At 46.7% G+C, this 17,550-nt stretch overlaps 1 protein-coding gene across 1 annotated transcript in view; it reads left to right on the plus strand.

Moving 5' to 3' along the window:
* The window catches only part of CCBE1 (collagen and calcium binding EGF domains 1), a 158,155-nt gene that overhangs the window by 135,512 nt on the left and 5,093 nt on the right, over positions 1 to 17,550 (plus strand). The window contains exons 7-10 of the mRNA XM_064140299.1: positions 8,486 to 8,606; positions 16,710 to 16,849; positions 16,945 to 16,980; positions 17,510 to 17,545. Coding sequence (XP_063996369.1) covers positions 8,486 to 8,606; positions 16,710 to 16,849; positions 16,945 to 16,980; positions 17,510 to 17,545 — 333 coding nt within the window. The remainder of the gene's footprint in view (positions 1 to 8,485; positions 8,607 to 16,709; positions 16,850 to 16,944; positions 16,981 to 17,509; positions 17,546 to 17,550) is intronic.

A 17,550-nucleotide genomic window follows, 5' to 3' on the forward strand; every position in this document is an offset into this window, starting at 1 on the left:
AGAATGCTGAAGTTCCTTCAGGTGGAAATGTTCTGCAGGAATATTCTCACATCGACAGGCTGTAATTATTTCACTCAGGGTGCTCATTTGATTTCATTGTGTCAAAACACAGCCTAGTGTATTCCCTTGTTGCATTTAACATGATCCAGTGTTATTTATGTTAGGAAGAAAGATATCTGTATCACTAAAATGAAATACACTGAGGTTAGAGTTTTATCTCACAAATCTCAACATGATGTGTTTTCCTTCTGAAGGAGCATGAAGACAAACATGAAGGTGACAGAATTTCAGACACAAAGCAGCAGACAAGTTAAAAAAGGACCCATATTCACAGTTTGTGATGCTGAGCAGGCTGACACTGACCCCCTGAGAGGGACGTGGAGTCCCACTGTCATAGAATCATAGAATTGCCTGATTGGAAAAGACCTGAAGATAGAATTGTAGAATAATAGAATGGTTTGGGTTGGAAGAGACCTCCAAAGGTCATCTAGTCCAAGCCCACTACAAGGACATCTTCCATTAAATCAGGTTGTCCAAGGCCCTGTCAAGCCTAACTTTGAATATCTCCAAGGATGGGACCTCAACTACCTCCATAGGCAACCTGTTCCAGTATTCCATTACTGTCATAGTAAAGAACTTTCTCCTAATGTCCAACCTAAATCTACTCTTCCTTAATTTAAAACCATTGTCCCTTGTCCTATCCCTTTTATTTTCATCTTTCTTGTAGACTCCTTCAAGTACCAAAAGGCTGCTATTAGGTCTCCCTGGAGCCTCCTCTTCTCCAAGCTGAACAACCCCAGCCCACTCAGCTTGTGAGAGGTGTCCCAGACACCTGATCATTTTTGTGACCATCCTCTCCATCAGGTCCTTCCTGTGTTGAGGTCATGGGAGCTGGACACAGTACTTCAGATGAGGTTTTACCAAAGCACTTCTCTTGCTCTGCTGGCCATGCTTCTTTTGATGCAGCCTCAGACGCAATCAGCCTGAGCTGCAGGTGCACACTACTGTTGGCTCATGTCCATCTTCTCATCCACCAGTAGTCCCAAGTCTTTTTCCACATAACTGCTTTCTACCACCTCACACCCCAGCCTGTATTGATAATGAGGGTTGTTCCAGATCAAGTGCAGGACCCTGCACTTGGTCTTGTTGAATTTCATGAGGTTCATTGAGTCCAGTCACAACCTAACTTCTCCCTGTGCAGAACTGTTGAACCCTGAGGTCCCTAAGCACCTCATCCAAACATCTTTAGAACACTTCCAGTGGTGACGACTTCACCACTTCCCTGGGCAGCCTGTCTCAGTTCCTGATGACCCTTTTCATAAAGGAATTTTTCCTAATATCCAATCTAAACCTCCCTGGTGCAACTTAAGGCCATTTCTTTTTGTCCTATTACTTGTTATATGGGAGAAGAGGCTGGGCCCCATGCCACTACAACCTCCTTTCAGATAGTTGTAGAGAGCAATCAGGTTTCTCTTCAGCTTCCTCTTCTCCAGGCTGAGCTCCCCCAGCTCCCTCAACTGCTCCTCAGAGGACCTGTGCTCAAGACCCCCTCACCAACCTTGTTGCCCTTTTCTGGACACACTCCAGCACCTCAGTGGTCTTTTAGTGGGGAGCCCAAAACTGAACACAGTCCATGAGGTGCAACCTCACCCTCACCACTGCTTGTTCACTGCAAGAATCAATGGAAACCAATGGCTTGGATTAATGGGAATTTTTCTGTATCTAATTTCCACTGTTAGGGGTCTGTGTTCAAATCTTATTCCTGGAAAATTAAAACATAATCACAGAACCTTAGAGGTCAGAAAGGACCTTCAGAGATCAAGGAGTCCAACCTCCCTGCCAAGGCAGGATCCCCTAGGGTAGTTTGCACAGGAATGCATCCATGTGGGTTTGGAAAGTCTCCAGAGAGGGAGATTCCACAGCCTCTCTGGGCAGCCTGTTCCAGTGCTCTGTCACCCTTGCTGTAAAGCAGTTTTTTCCTCATGCTGAGCTGAAACCTTCTCTATTCCACTTTGTAGCTGTTGGTCCTTGGGTTATTGCTGCTGACCACTGAAAAGAGATTGGCCCCATCAAGTTGACACCCACCCCCCAGATATTTGTACTCCCTGATCAGATCTCCTCTCAGTCTTCTCTTCTCCAGACTAAACAGCTCCAGAGCTCTCAGTCTCTCCTCATATGGGAGATGCTAAAGTCCCCCAGCCATCCTTGTGGCTCTCCACTGGACTCTTCCCAGCTGGTCCCTGCCTCTCCTGAACCAGGAAGCACAAAACTGGACACAGTGTTCCAGGTGTGGTCTCACCAGGACAGATAGAGAAGGAGAAGAACCTCCCTAGACCTGCTGGTCACACTTTTCTTGATGTGCCCCAGGATGCCATTGGCTCTCTTGGTAACAAAGACACTTTGCTGGCCCATGCAGAACTTATTGTCCAGGAGCACTCCAAGGTCTTTCTTCATGTAGCTGCTTTAGAGCAGGGCAGCCCCAATCTATATTGGTGCCTGTTGTTACTCCTCCCCAGATGGAGGACCCTGCACTTGTCCTGACTGAACTTTATATGGTTTGCCTTCACCCAGCTCTCAGCCTGTCTAGATCTCATTGCATGGCAGCACAGCCTGAGGTATGTCAGCAACTCACACAGTTTTGTATCATCAGGAACTTGCTGAGGGTACACTCAGTGCCCTCATCAAGGTCGTTCATAAAGGTATTGAATAAAACTGGATCCAGTACTGATCCTTGGGAAACACTACTGGCTACAGGCCCCCAGCTTGATTCTGTGCTGGGGGAAGTATAGGCTGGATGTTAGGAGGAAGTTCTTCACAGAAGGAGTGATTTGCCATTGGAATGGGCTGCCCAGGGAGGTGGTGGAGGCACTGTCCCTGGAGGTGTTCAAGCAAAGCCTGGATGAGGCACTTAGTGCCATGGTCTGGTTGACTGGATAGGGCTGGGTGATAGCTTGGACTGGCTGATCTTGGAGGTCTCTTCCAACATGATTGATTCAATGATTTTATGACTCTGTGATCTCCTAAGCTTATCTATGAGGATGTTGTGGGTGGCAGTAAACCATTGATATCTGTCACTGTGAGCACTAGCACAGTAAGCTACAGCCAAACTAAGTACCTCAGTCTTACCTCATAGCTAAGTGCCATCATGATGCATAGCCTAATTTGTCCCCAGGTATCTTCTTACTTGATCTATTTGGCATCTTCAGAGGGAGTCTATTCAATGGGTTGTGCTTAACACAGAGAGAGATGGAAGAGAAAGTCTCCTAATACTTTGATCCATTTTTACCACACAGAGAGGAGAATTTTCGTCCATGCTGAGAGGAAATTCTGGCTTCATGCCGTTTCTCTGCCTGGGGAGACATGAATCCTCATGTTTCACCAGCTGCTCTCAGTGGCCAAGCTCTTATGGGGAGGATGTCCCTCAGTATCTGGCTGAAGCTGTTCAGTTTTGTACAGAAAAAATCTTTTCTGTCTGCCAGAGAAAAGGTTTATGGGAATGAGTCTTCAGTCTTGTGGTTAAAGCTTTCAGGTTTTGTGAACTTTGTGCAACATTATGTTCAGTTGAAAAGTCTTTGTAGGATCCAGCTCAGCAAACCCTACATGGGATATGCTTCTGAAAATGAGAGCTGTGGGTTTTGTGCCTTCTTAAGAAAGGACAGGGTGAACTCAAGTCCTGCTACCTTTGGTGGTGGTACCCACACCTTTTTGGAGGATTACAACATCCATTCCAGATCCAGCATAGAAGAGTTCTAGGATCAGGAACAGAAAATCATCTTGCATGGTCATCCAGTGAGATGTATTGTTCCAATATCTCAATGGGAGTGTGCATAGTCCTGGGTTGAAGTCTGATCTTGCTGGAAGGAAAGGGAGTGGAAATCTGGTAAATTAAGGAAAGATATCTGACACAGCCAACAATCAAAAAAACCAAACCACCACCACAACCCCAAACAAGTAAGCAGTTCAGCACTTGGAGTTTGGGCAATGCTGGATCCTAAAACACAGATTTGTTTAAACATCATAGTTTAGAAAGCCATGTTCTGCAACACACCTGTCAAACACTGTCAAAATCATCTAAACTACAGATCTCCTAGAAACTACCCACAACTCCAGATGCTGCATGCAACACAGCATATGGGAGTCTTGTTTCTAGTACTGCCTTCCTTCACATTTACCCTTGCTAATATTTTCCAAGGGCCATTAAGATTTGGAGCCGTGGATGGAGAAAGCCAAGGTCACCTTGGACCAGGATCCTAGTTCAGTTAAAAGGTGAAGTAGAAATTAGGGCAACGAATATAGCCAATCCCTAAGAGGATGTGAGTCAACATGAAAAACATATGGTTTGGCCCCAGTGTATTTATCAACCATTTTCTGTCCAGAAGATATCAAAGAGAAGTCAGCCAGACCAGAGCCTGGGTATTTTGGCACTGCTAGTGTATGCCTCAAGTCCAGCTGACTCAGTGGGGAAGCAGGCATAGATGCTTTCACAGCAGCTATGTGATGTTTTAGGGTTTTTTTAAAGCTTACTAAGTTGTTACAGCAGCCTTGCTGGCAGGAACAAATCAATATTTAAACAACAGAAAAGAACACACTTCCAAATCCTCTTCATGATGTTGAATCTTCAGCACTAAATGCACCTTTTAACTCCAGCCTGGACACTTGCAATATAACTTGAAGAATATTAATGGAAGTAGCTAGATGCTAAGTGATGTCTGTTTACCAGCTGGGATAGCAATTATTCGCAGCAACAGATGCCCAAAATAGGATCTGGTCAGACATGTTAGGTACAAACTTTAAAGAAGATGTCTATTCATCTGTCACTCAGTGGTGGCCAACCTTAAGGAGGAATGCCCACTGATGACACAGGAAATATTCCCACAAAAAGATGTTTTAAAAAAAAATGGTCTTGGGTAGTCACAGGATTTATCTCTGCATCTCAGTTTTAAGATGGCAGCACTGGCACTGCTGAGCCCTCTGTTGGTTTGTGTTACACAGAGTTTTGCAGCATGGCAGTCACAAAATCACAGAAACATTCATGTTGGAAAAGACCCTGAGGATCACCAAGTCCAACTGATATGCCTACTCTACAAGGTGAACCCTTAAACCATATCCTCAGCCACCACATCCAAATGACTTTTAAACACACTCAGGGTTGGTGACTCAACCACCTCCCTGGGCAGCACATTCCAATGCCTGACCACTCTCTCCAAGAGGAGAAAATTCATAATGTCCAGTCTAAACCTACCCAGTCACAGCTTGAGTCCATTCCCTCTTGTTTTATCACTAATTACCTGTGAGAAGAGACCAGCAGCAGCCTCTCCACAACCTCAGTATCACAGTATCACAGAATCATCAGGGTTGGAAGAGACCTCATAGATCATCAAGTCCAACCCTTTACCACAGAGCTCAAGGCTAGACCATGGCACCAAGTGCCACATCCAATCCTGCCTTGAACAGCCCCAGGGATGGCGACTCCACCACCTCCCCGGGCAGCCCATTCCAGTGTCCAATGACTCTCTCAGGGAAGAACTTTCTCCTCACCTCAAGCCTAAATTTCCCCTGGCGCAGCCTGAGGCTGTGTCCTCTTGTTCTGGTGCTGGCCACCTGAGAGAAGAGAGCAACCTCCTCCTGGCCACAACCACCCTTCAGGTAGTTGTAGACAGCAATAAGGGTCACCCCTGAGCCTCCTCTTCTCCAGGCTAACCAATCCCAGCTCCCTCAGCCTCTCCTCGTAGGGCTGTGCTCAAGGCCTCTCCCCAGCCTCGTCACCCTTCTCTGGACACGCTCAAGCATCTCAATGTCCCTCCTAAACTGGGGGGCCCAGAACTGAACACAGGACTCAAGGTGTGGTTTAACCAGTGCAGAGTACAGGGGCAGAATGACCTCCCTGCTCCTGCTGACCACACCATTCCTGATGCAGGCCAGGATGCCACTGGCTCTCTTGGCCACCTGGGCACACTGCTGGCTGTAGGTAGCTGTAGGCAGCCATGAAGTTTTCCCTCAGTCTCCTCTTTTCCATACTAACCATCCCCAGCTCCCCCAGTTGCTCCTCATAAGCGTTATTCTCCAGGCCCTTCCCCAGCTTTGTTGCCCTCCTCTGCACTCACTCCAGCACTTCCACATCCCTCTTGTAATGAGGTGCCCAAAACTGAACACAATACTCAAAGTGTAGCCTCACCAGAGCCAATTACAAGGGGACAATCACCTCCCCGCTCCTGCTGGACACAGCATTTCTAATCCAAGCCAGGATGCCTTTGGCTTTCTTGGTCACCTGGGCACACTGCTTGCTCATATTCAGTTGCTTCTTGATTACAAGTCCCAGGCCCCTTTCTGCCAGGCAGCTTTCCAGCCACAGTTCCCCAGGCCTGTAGCATTGCTTGGGGTTGTTGTGGCCCAAGTGCAGGACCTGGCATTTGGCCACGTTAAAGCTCATGCCATTGACATTGGTCCATCAATCTATCCAAGCCTCTCTGTAGAGCCTCCCTACCATTATGATGAGCAACACTCCCACCTAACTTGGTGTCATTTCTGACCTTACTGATGACACATTCTGTGTCTTCATTGAGGTCATCAATAAAGATATTAAATAGAAGTGGTCCCAACACTTAGCCCTTGGAGACACCATTTGTGACAGTTCTTGCAACCTTCCATTTTTATCCAGCCAAGATCCTGCTCTGGACATGATGGATGCAACAAAGCTTCAGTATGCTGACCAGAGCTGGATTGTGGATTTCCATCTGCTGGTCCCTGGCCAATGTGGATATAAGAGCTACCAGCTACTGAATTATCCTCTCCAGCTCCAAGTATGAGGTGATGACTCATGAAGTAGTCCTTTATCTTCAGCAGTCTCATGCTTTTATCTGTGCTGCAATGGCTGGGATATTGGCTGAGAATGCTTCAGAGTCTTTGGTAAACAAAGCAAATGTTTTCCTTTGGAAAACAAAAACTGACAGCCCATCCCAGAGTAGTAGGCATGTTGAATCTTTATTTTCTATGTGAACATGTTCATAGGTTTAACCATAGAAAAACACTCTATGGGCCTTATGTGAAATGCTGACCTCATCCAGCCACTGATTTCTGTGGATGTGGAGTGAATCTACCAAATTCTTGTAAGACTTACATCATGTCACTTTACTTCTCTTTAGTGCAGTCATCTTGACTTTGGAGCAGTGGCGCTGTCCAAAATCTGAGTCACCAATGGCTGACAAATCCTTGTATTCCTATCATCATATTTATAGTTCCAGTCTTAAAAATACAAACTAGTGTTTCAGAAATGCCATCAGGATCTCTCAGCATTTCTAACTTCCTCACTTTTGCTTCCTTCAGAACCTCATTCTGTACTTCAGCTTCAAACTGTAAGCAGCACTGGCTGCCCTTAAAGTGCATTCCTAAAGCAGTAACATTTTCACCAGAAGCTATTTGCCCAGTTAAAGGATTTTTTTTCCCCCCTGTACATTGCAAACACAAAATTTGCACTAAGGGCAGGAGGGTGTGTAACAAATAATTAAAAAACAAGTCTTGAGAACAGTCCAGTGCAGGGAATTCCAAATAGTCAATTAAAACATTGTCAGACAGCAGGAGTCATCATGTATTTTACTTAATACAGCTCTCCCACACAAATGTTGCAGAATCCAGTATCAGGTTATCTGATGAGCAAAATTTATTCAGCAAACAACAAGGCTGACGCAGGAACAGATTTGTCCCTGTATTGCTAAAATAGCTCTTCAATTTCATTTGGCAGAACTAATCTCCCAACTCTACATGCAGCCACTCACCACTAATTCTTTCCTTGCTGTAGGCCAGCCTCCTGGCTTGTCATCTCCCTTCAGCTGCCTCTGGAGAAACCAAATAATTCCAGGATTTTCTAAATATGTTTAATTATTTAATATATTCAATCTGGACACACCAATGGTTAACATAGAATTAATCATCTGAGGTAATGGATGATGACATTTTAAACTAGAGTTTGCAACTCCTTACATTCTCACTTACTTTAGCTTTGTGTCTCTGTGCACAGCAGATCCAGACTTCCGTTGGGTTAGATAGTATGGTCACAGAGCCAGATCCACAAAAGATGTGGAGCTCTGATTGAAAACTGTGGGAAGTTAACAGTGGCTGAAAACATAAATATCTGAGCAGGTGCTGCCCTGAGAAAGGGAAGTACACTGAGAAAACTTCAAATAAGGAAGAAGAGGTTTCTTGAAAAGAACCAAGCACTCACAAGACTTTTCCAGATGTGGTTGCTGTCTTTCTCCTGAATGTCAATTGCCCTCCACTTGGATTAACTGGTGGTATTTCCACAGTGGCTTGAAAAGAGAACAGCCTCACACAGTGACGTTTTTGTCTCATCATTTCACTGTAGGGTATGATCACACATTTTGTATTTTCCTGTTTACATATGCTCTTTCTCCACAGGAAAGCGTAACCAGTAATGCAATTTATCCAGCTGAACAATGAAGATCTTACAAGTGATTTTTGGTTTTGGCAGGTTGCTTTGCTACCAAACAATGCTGCTGATCTTAGCAAGCAAATCACTGGTGAAAAAGTGCTTGCATCTAATGCATATATCCCTGGCCCCCCAGGCCAGCCTGGCCAACAAGGCCCTCCAGGTAAGACACAGACCAGAGGGATGTGAATGTGCAACAGTGCTGTGTATCACAGAATCATTCAGGTTGGGGAAAACCTTTAAGATCATTGAGTCCAATTTTAATCCAGCTACCCTAACTACTAAACTATATCCTGTAGTGTCACATCTACAGACTTCTTGAACACCTCCAGGGATGACCACTCCACCACCTCCTTATCACAGTATCACAGTATCATCAGGGTTGGAAGAGTCCTCACAGATCATCAAGTCCAACCCTTTACCACAGAGCTCAAGGCTAGACCATGGCACCAAGTGCCACGTCCAATCTTGCCTTGAACGGCCCCAGGGACAGCGACTCCACCACCTCCCCGGGCAGCCCATTCCAGTGTCCAATGACTCTCTCAGGGAAGAACTTTCTCCTCACCTCGAGCCTAAATCTCCCCTGGCGCAGCCTGAGGCTGTGTCCTTATGCAGCCTGTTCCAACACCTCACCACTTTTTCAGTAAAGACATTTTTCCCAATGTCCAATCTAAACCTTCTCTGGTACAACTTAATCCATTTCCCCAGTAAGATCTCCCCTTAGCCTTCTCTTCTCCAGACTAAAGCATCCCAGTTCCTTCATCTGCTCCTTGTACAACATGCCTTCCAAACCCCTCGCTAGCCTCAATGGTCTTCTCTAGACATCCTTCAGTGTGACAGGATTTCATGTGCTCCACACTCGGGTTGTTATTATTATATCTGTATTTGTGCTAAAATCTTTCTGCTCATTATGGCCAGCCTCTGCCAACTGTCTAACATCATCCATTATGTCTGAAGTCTCCAGATGTTTCTCAGCATGCAAGCTGTGTTTCTCCTCTATGTACTCAATTTCACCCTCTCCCTGGGATAGCTCAACCTGCTTCAGTTGTCATTTCCTGTATTTGAAATATGTCTTGAAGCACTCTCCATTTCACAGTAGGAATACCTATTGCTTTAGCTGAGCAGGAAATGTGCTTTCAGTTTGCCAAGGCTTGTGCCAAATGTTTTGGGGGTTTTAGCTCATCTGGTTTTGCAAGGATCAATTTTCTGGTTTTATGTTGTGTTGCAGATTTGAAGGAATCTGAAAAGTAAAACTGTACTCACACCTTCTCTTCTAAGGTATAGATTGAAACAACAAGAAAACCAGACAGCTCCTAAGGCTGTAACTTAAGCCAAGACACCTTGCAACCAGCTACCAGTCATACTAAAAATGTTGCAGACTCTACTGAATTTCAGTGAATTTTAGCATTGTGCTTGGTTTCAGAAATATTGTTACAGAGGACTAGCAGATATTCCTTAGATTTCAGCAAGGCTTGTGATACCATCTCCCATAACATCCTCATAGGTAAACTCAAGAAAAGTGGGTTAGATAATTGGACCGTCAGGTGGATTGGTAACTGGCTCAGCAACAGTTCAGAGTTGTAATCAGTGGCAGAGCATCCAGTTGGAAACCTTTAGCCAGTGGTATTCCCAGGAAACAGTAGTGGATCCAGTTTTGTTCAGTATCTTTATCAATTACCTGGATGAGGGCATTGAGTGCTAAGGAGAATAAAAAATGTTTCTATACTAATGGCAAGAGAAGGGGCGAGGACAACCTCCAGTCCTTATTAGATGGAGAGGGGAATATAGTGACAAAGGATGAGGAAAAGGCAGAGGTGCTTAACACCTTCTTTGCCTCAATCTTCAATAGTGGGACAGGTTGTCTCCAGGACAGCTGGACTCCTGAGCTGGCAGATGGAGTCAGGGACCAGTATAGTCCACCTGTAATCCACAAGGAAGAAAGGACCTGCTGAGCCACCTGGATCCTCACAAGTCTATGGGACCAGATGGGATCCATCCTAGGGTGCTGAGAGAGCTGGCAGCTGAACTGGCCAAGCCACTCTCCATCATTTATCAGCAGTCCTGGCTCACTGGAGAGGTTCCTGAAGACTGGAAGCTGCCAATGTGATGCCCATCCACAAGAAGGGTCGTAAGGAGGAGCCAGAAAACTACAGAGCTGTCAGCCTGACCTCAGTGCCAGGCAAGGTCATGGAACAGGTCACCTTGAGTGCCATCACAAAGCACCTACAGGGTGGCCAAGGGATCAGGCCCAGCCAGCATGGGTTTAGGAAGGGCAGGTCCTGCCTCACCAACCTGATCTCCTTTTATGATCAGGTTCCCTGCCTGCTGAATGTGGGGCAGGCTGTGGATGTAGTCTACCTGGACTTCAGCAAAGCCTTTGACACTGTTGTTGCAGAGGGGGGTTTCTCAGTACCTACGCCTATTTGGTGGAGGGGAGAAATTAATTGGGGTGATATAAATTTTATATAAAATTTATAGATTTATTAAATTTAATATTCTGAACTCTCACCACCCCCAACCATGGTATATTAATATTAAAGTTTGTACACGGTTTTGAAAACTTTTTAGGATAAAATAGGTACATGGAATCGGTTATTTAACTAGCAAACATTCAAACTATAAACAGAGAGAGGAGTTTTCCCTGCAGCTTAATGCTGCTTGGGATCTTTATGCTATTTGCCCAGCAGGGTGGGCTGAAGCTCTTTCTGCTCTATGGCAGAGGCAATTTATATTACAGAGGTATTAAAGCTTTTACTCACAATTCTTATCAGTTATTAATCACCCTCTGGGGGTGTGTCACAGCCTGTGCCTAATGTCCAATTCTCCAGGATCTCTGCCTGTGGACTTGGAGGCTGGAATCTTCCCAGCTTGAGCGGAGAGGATAAATCTTCCCAGTTTCTGGGGAAATAGGTTTTCTCTAACCTTTGTTATCCTGGCAAGGGACAATCTCTGCCTTGGTGCTCCTGGCTGTGTCCAGGACTTATCAGCTGGCAGGATTTCAGGAGCAGCAGAATGGTTGTTCACCGCTAGCAGGCCGTGTGTGTGTGCAGACAATCTGGAATCTGCTTCCTGGTTATCTCAGCAGCAGTGGCCTTTACCAGGCAATGATAAGCAGCGGGCATGCAAAGTGTGCACCGCTGCTGGGAGTCTGAGCTCCGTGGGTAAAGGCAATGCAGGATCTGGTCCTGATAGCACAATGGCATGCAGATGTGCACAGCTGGCTTAGGAGACTATAGGCTCCTTATATATATATATATATGTGTGCAGGCCTAAATGAGCTTTGCATCTAAGGTACTCAGGCAGGTGAGCTGTGAATAGATCAAAGCATGAGGTCTGAGCCTCTGAGCATCACAGCTATGCAATGGTGTCCAAGCGTGGGGGTCTGAGCAGCTGAGCGCTGCAAGTGAGGGTCAGAGCTGTGTCTGAGCCGTGCAGGTGAGTCAGAGCAACAGGGTGCTGCAATGGGGTCCTAGTTGAGCTGGGGGTAGGGTCAGAGCACGTTGTTTACCTGTGCATCCCTATTTATTGATGGTGGGCCAAGATTAATGACCAGTCAGGTTGGCAGTAAGCCAAACCTTACCATAACAGGCAGAAGGTTCTTGCCTGGACTTTCCCAAATATGGGGATAACATGGGTTTACCCCAGGGACACATGAGCTGGGTGTGTGTGGCTTACACAACCTGTTTACAACCAGGAGTCCTGGCAGAAAAACATGTCCAGGCAAGGCAAGGCATAGATAAGCCTCTTTTTGGGCCTACAGGCCCTCCACAACAACTGTCTGCCACAACAAGCTCCTGGCCAAGCTGGCAGCTCGTGGTTTGGACAGATTGACTCTGATACGGGTCAAGGAATGGCTGGAGGACCAGGCCCAGAGAGTGGGCAACCAATTGGCAACCAAATGGCAGCTGTCACTAGTGGTGTTCCCCAAGGATCAGTGCTGGGCCCAGTCCTGTTCAATATCTTTATTGATGATATGGACGAAGGGATTGAGTCCAGCATCAGTAAGTTTGCAGATGACACCAAGCTAGGAGCAGCTGTGGATCTGCTGGAGGGTAGGAGAGCCCTGCAGAGGGACCTGGACAGGCTGGATGGGTGGGCAGAGGCCAATGGGATGAGATTTAACAAGGCCAAGTGCAGGGTTCTGCACTTTGGCCACAACAACCCCAAGCAGCGCTACAGGCTGGGGACAGAGTGGCTGGAGAGCAGCCAGGAGGAAAGAGACCTGGAGGTGTTGGTAGATAGTAGCTGAAGATGAGCCAGCAGTGTGCCCAGGTGGCCAAGAAAGCCAATTGCATTGTGGCCTGTATCAGGAACAGTGTGGCCAGTAGGACAAGGGAGGTTTTTCTCCCTCGGTACTCAGCACTGGTCAGGCCACACCTTGAGTACTGTGCCCAGTTCTGGGCTACTCATTTCAAGAGAGATGTTGAGATACTGGAATGTGTGCAGAGAAGGGCGATGAAGCTGGTGAAGGGCCTGTAACACAGCCCCATGAGGAGAAGCTGGAGGAGCTGGGGCTGTTTAGTCTGGAGAAGAGGAGGCTCAGGGGTGACCTCATTGCTGTCTACAACTACCTGAAGGGAGCTTGTAACCAAGTGGGGGTTGGCCTCTTCTGCCAGGCAATCAGTAACAGAATGAAGGGACACAGTCTCAAGCTGTGCCAGAGGAGGTCTAGGCTGAATGTTAGGAGGAAGTTCTGCACGGAGAGAGTGATTGGCATTGGAATGGGCTGCCCAGGGAGGTGGTGGAGGCACCGTCCCTGGAGGTGTTGAAGAAAAGGCTGGATGAGGCACTTAGAATCATAGAATCATAGAATCAACCAGGTTGGAAGAGACCTCCAAGATCATCGGGTCCAACCTATCACCCAGCCCTAGCCAGTCAACTAGACCATGGCACTAAGTGCCTCATCCAGTCTTTTCTTGAAGACCCCCAGGGACGGTGCCTCCACCACCTCCCTGGGCAGCCCATTCCAATGGGAAATCACTCTCTCTGTGAAGAATTTCTTCCTAATATCCAGCCTATACCTACCCTGGCACAACTTGAGACTGTGTCCCCTTGTTTTATTGCTGGTTACCTGGGAGAAGAGGCCAACCCCCACCTGGCTACAATGCCCCTTCAGGTAGTTGTAGACAGTAATAAGATCACCCCTGAGCCTCCTCTTCTCCAGGCTAAACAGGCCCAGTTCCCTCAACCTCTCCTCATAGGATTTGTGTTCCAGGCCCCTCACCAGCTTCGTTGCCCTTCTCTGGACATGCTCCAGCACCTCAACATCTTTCTTGAATTGAGGGGCCCAGAACTGGACACAGTACTCAAGGTGTGGCCTGACCAGTGCTGAGTACAGGGGAAGAATAACCTCCCTTGTCCTACTGGCCACACTGTTCCTGATGCAGGCCAGGATGCCATTGGCTCTCCTGGCCACCTGGGCACACTGCTGGCTCATCTTCAGCTTACTGTCTATCAGTACCCCCAGGTCCCTTTCCTCCTGGCTGCTCTCCAGCCACTCTGTCCCCAGCCTGTAGCGCTGCTTGGGGTTGTTGTGGCCGAAGTGCAGAACCCTGCACTTGGCCTTGTTCAATCTCATCCCATTGGCCTCTGCCCACCCATCCAGCCTGTCCAGGTCCCTCTGCAGGGCTCTCCTACCTTCCAACAGATCAACACCTGCTCCTAGCTTGGTGTCATCTGCAAATTTACTGATGCTGGACTCAATGCCCTCGTCCAGATCATCAATAAAGATATTGAACAGGACTGGGCCCAGCACTGATCCTTGGGGAACACCACTTGTGACTGGCTGCCAACTGGATGTGGCACCATTCACCACCACTCTCTGAGCTCTGCCATCCAGCCAGTTCTTGATCCAGCACAGAGTGAATCTGTCCAAACCATGATCTGCCAGCTTGGCTAGGAGCTTCTTGTGGCAGACAGTGTCAAAGGCTTTGCTGAAGTCCAAGTAGACTACATCCACAGCCTTCCCCACATTCACCAGGCGGGTAACCTGATCATAAAAGGAGATCAGGTTGGTGAGGCAGGACCTGCCCTTCCTAAACCCATGCTGGCTGGGCCTGATCCCTTGGCTATCCTGTAGGTGCTTTGTGATGGCACCCAAGATGGCACCCACTTAGTGCCATGGTCTAGTTGATTGGATAGTGCTGCCTGATAGGTTGGACTGGATGATCTTGGAGATCTCTTCCAACCTGGTTGATTTGATGATTCTATGACAAGGAGCAATGAGTATAAGCTCGAATGCAGGATATTGTACTTCAACATGACTCACTTCTTTATGGTGAGTGTGACAGAGCACTGGAACTGGCTGTCCACAGAGGTTGTGTAGTCTCCCTCTCAGGAGACTTTCAAAAGCTGCCTGGATGTCTTCCGGTGCAGCCTGCCCGAGATGATCCTGCTTTGGCAGGGGACTTGGACTTCACAACCTCTGGAGGTCAAGGCAAGGTTGGACGTGGCACTTGGTGCCATGGTCTAGCCTTGAGCTCTGTGGTAAAGGGTTGGACTTGATGATCTGTGAGGTCTCTTCCAATCCTGATAATACTGTGATACTGTGATACATTCTGTGATTCTGTGGTTTGGTTTATGGTCTACTGAACTAGCCCACTGCCTCCCCATTTATTTCCACTTTTGTAGCCTTGCTTTGGGTTTTGAGTCTTTATCTCATTTTCTTGGAGAACAAGTATCTTCAGTCCTCAGTATGCCGTAAGTGCAAAGAAAGTACTGTTAGAGACTCTGCATTAGACTCTGGGGGCTATAGCACGTCTGTCGTCTTGCAGTCTAACATAGGCTGGACTCTGCAGGTCTTACATCTGGTGTCCCCATAAGTGATCTGTCCAAGGTACCATAACAGATTATTATCTGCTCCACTTCAAATCCATCCCTGTGCACCTCCTCTTCTACCCTCTCCTTACCGTCTTCACAGGATGTTATGGTTCGGGTGTTCCCTGCCCCCCAACACTTTAGAAATACCCAACTAGTCTCAGCTGGCTCTGGGAATATAAATGAAGCTATTTATTTACAGCCAGCACAATATACAAGCAGATATTTACAGTATATACAGTTATAGACAGAAATATGCAAGGTAAAAGGTAATACAGAAACACAACTCCCCTCCCAGAAACTTGAGTCCCCAGGAGGGGCTCTCAACCACCCCTGCACCTTCCCCCTACCCCTCTCAACCTTACCCCAGTCCTAAGGAAGAATAGAGGTTCAGCCAAGAGGTTAAGAAGCAAAGGTGAGTGGAAGGGGAGGTTAGGGAGATGCAGCTCAGTCAAAAGCCCAAAGCAGAATGCAGACAAAATGGCCAGAGTGTTATCTAATGTGTACATTTCTTGTTCAGCAAGACTCTGAGGGAAGTAGACATCACCACTGTTTTCCTTTCACAGCCTATGATCTAGTTCTTCTCACCAAAATATTCTAGCCTGTTTCAAACTAGCACACAGGAGCATTCCAAAAGGTTCACCAGTCATCATGATTTTACTCTTTCTGAAAATCCTAACTGCACTTATTCCATCCTGCTAAATCCTTTTTACTCTCTTCTATGTGTTTCGCATGCTTTCAGCATGAAGAAAATGGCTTACCCCTCTGATTATAAAACAGTTCAGATAGTGACACTCTAACAGCCTTCAATGTGTGCAAATGTTGCTTCAGGTGTGTGATTTCCTGTTTTGCTTGTCACAGTTTTTCTCTTGAACTGAATATATGCTCTGTTGCCCATGTGCTTCCTAAAAACTAATATTCTCTGCTGGACCAGTAGAAACTGAAAATAATGTGAAGGAGTGTGGAAAAACAGAGCCTTTTTGCTGCCAACATATTGACTACTGTACTGTACAGAAGAGAGGTGCAACCTAGCACTGAGAAGGGTTTGCTTCTGTGCAAGCCATGTAGACATCTTTGAGCCAACATTCTCATGAGCTTTCTGGTGCTTTCCTTTTATGAGATGTTCCTCAAATGTGACTTGGTCTTTTCTTATTTGTGTAAAACAAAGACATTTCTGCTCTTCTCTTTGCCAGTCAGTGCCCCTAACCACTTGGCCATGGCAGTCCCAGCTTTTTTGTACACATAAGGTTTAAATGTTTTGTGAACATCTTTTGTAGCTACTGTAACGAAGAGTAGTTCTGTCTCATAACACTGCTGTGGTGGTTGTGTTGTCAGTGTGAGCATGTTAAGACACCCAGTTTATTGAGTGGTTCAAAAAATCCTCACTGCTTGCACTGATGAAGTGTCCTAAATACTTTCTCTGGTAGGTAACCTTTGCTGTCAATTGCAGGGGCTCCCGGACCAAAAGGAAGTCAAGGAGTTCCTGGGTCACCTGGACCTCCCGGGCAGCCAGGCCCTCGTGGATCAATGGGACCTATGGGCCCCTCACCAGACATATCGCATATTAAGCAGGGCCGACGGGGCCCTGTGGTCAGTATTCTCATCTGCCATCATGCACTGTTCAATTGGCCTTTGCTCCACAACCTCTCACATCCTTGTGAACACTTTCTTTGTTTTTCTTGCAGGGCCCACCAGGAGCCCCAGGGAGAGATGGTAGCAAGGTGAGGAGAGGTACTATTTTGTATAACGTGGGCACATGCGCATGTGAAGTGCAGGCTTACTAGACAGATCCTCCACGCACATGCTTCTACCACCTCATTACCCTTGCTAAGCTGAAAACACACTGTTATCCCCTCCCTTCTTATCTTCCTTCTTCTATTCTGTGCTTACCATTCCTTAAGCCCTGCAAACAGTCCTGCCAAAGCTATCTGTCAAGCATTTTCCTTTCCTTTCTCTGCTGCAATTTTGGCTTTTGCATGAAGAAGCGCAGGTATTTTAGCCTATTTCATACACTGCTCTTTTATGCACTTCTCATCTTCACTGGTTTGCTTGTTGTTGTTTAGGAGAAATGCCCAGAATTAGTGGCAAAGTTCTTGAATTCCTTCTTCACTTTTGTTTCTTTTTCTGAGCAAGAATGAGCCGATGATTTTTCACCTGGGGACAATAAGTAAGGGAGGCTGTAGAGGCAAACTGTAATTTATTTCACTATCTTTAATGACAATACACTAACTTAGGTGCTATTGATTACAGGGGGAACGAGGTGCACCGGGACCAAAGGGGATACCTGTAAG

The sequence above is a fragment of the Pogoniulus pusillus genome, chromosome Z (genome assembly GCF_015220805.1).
Source record: "Pogoniulus pusillus isolate bPogPus1 chromosome Z, bPogPus1.pri, whole genome shotgun sequence".
NCBI lineage: Eukaryota > Metazoa > Chordata > Aves > Piciformes > Lybiidae > Pogoniulus > Pogoniulus pusillus.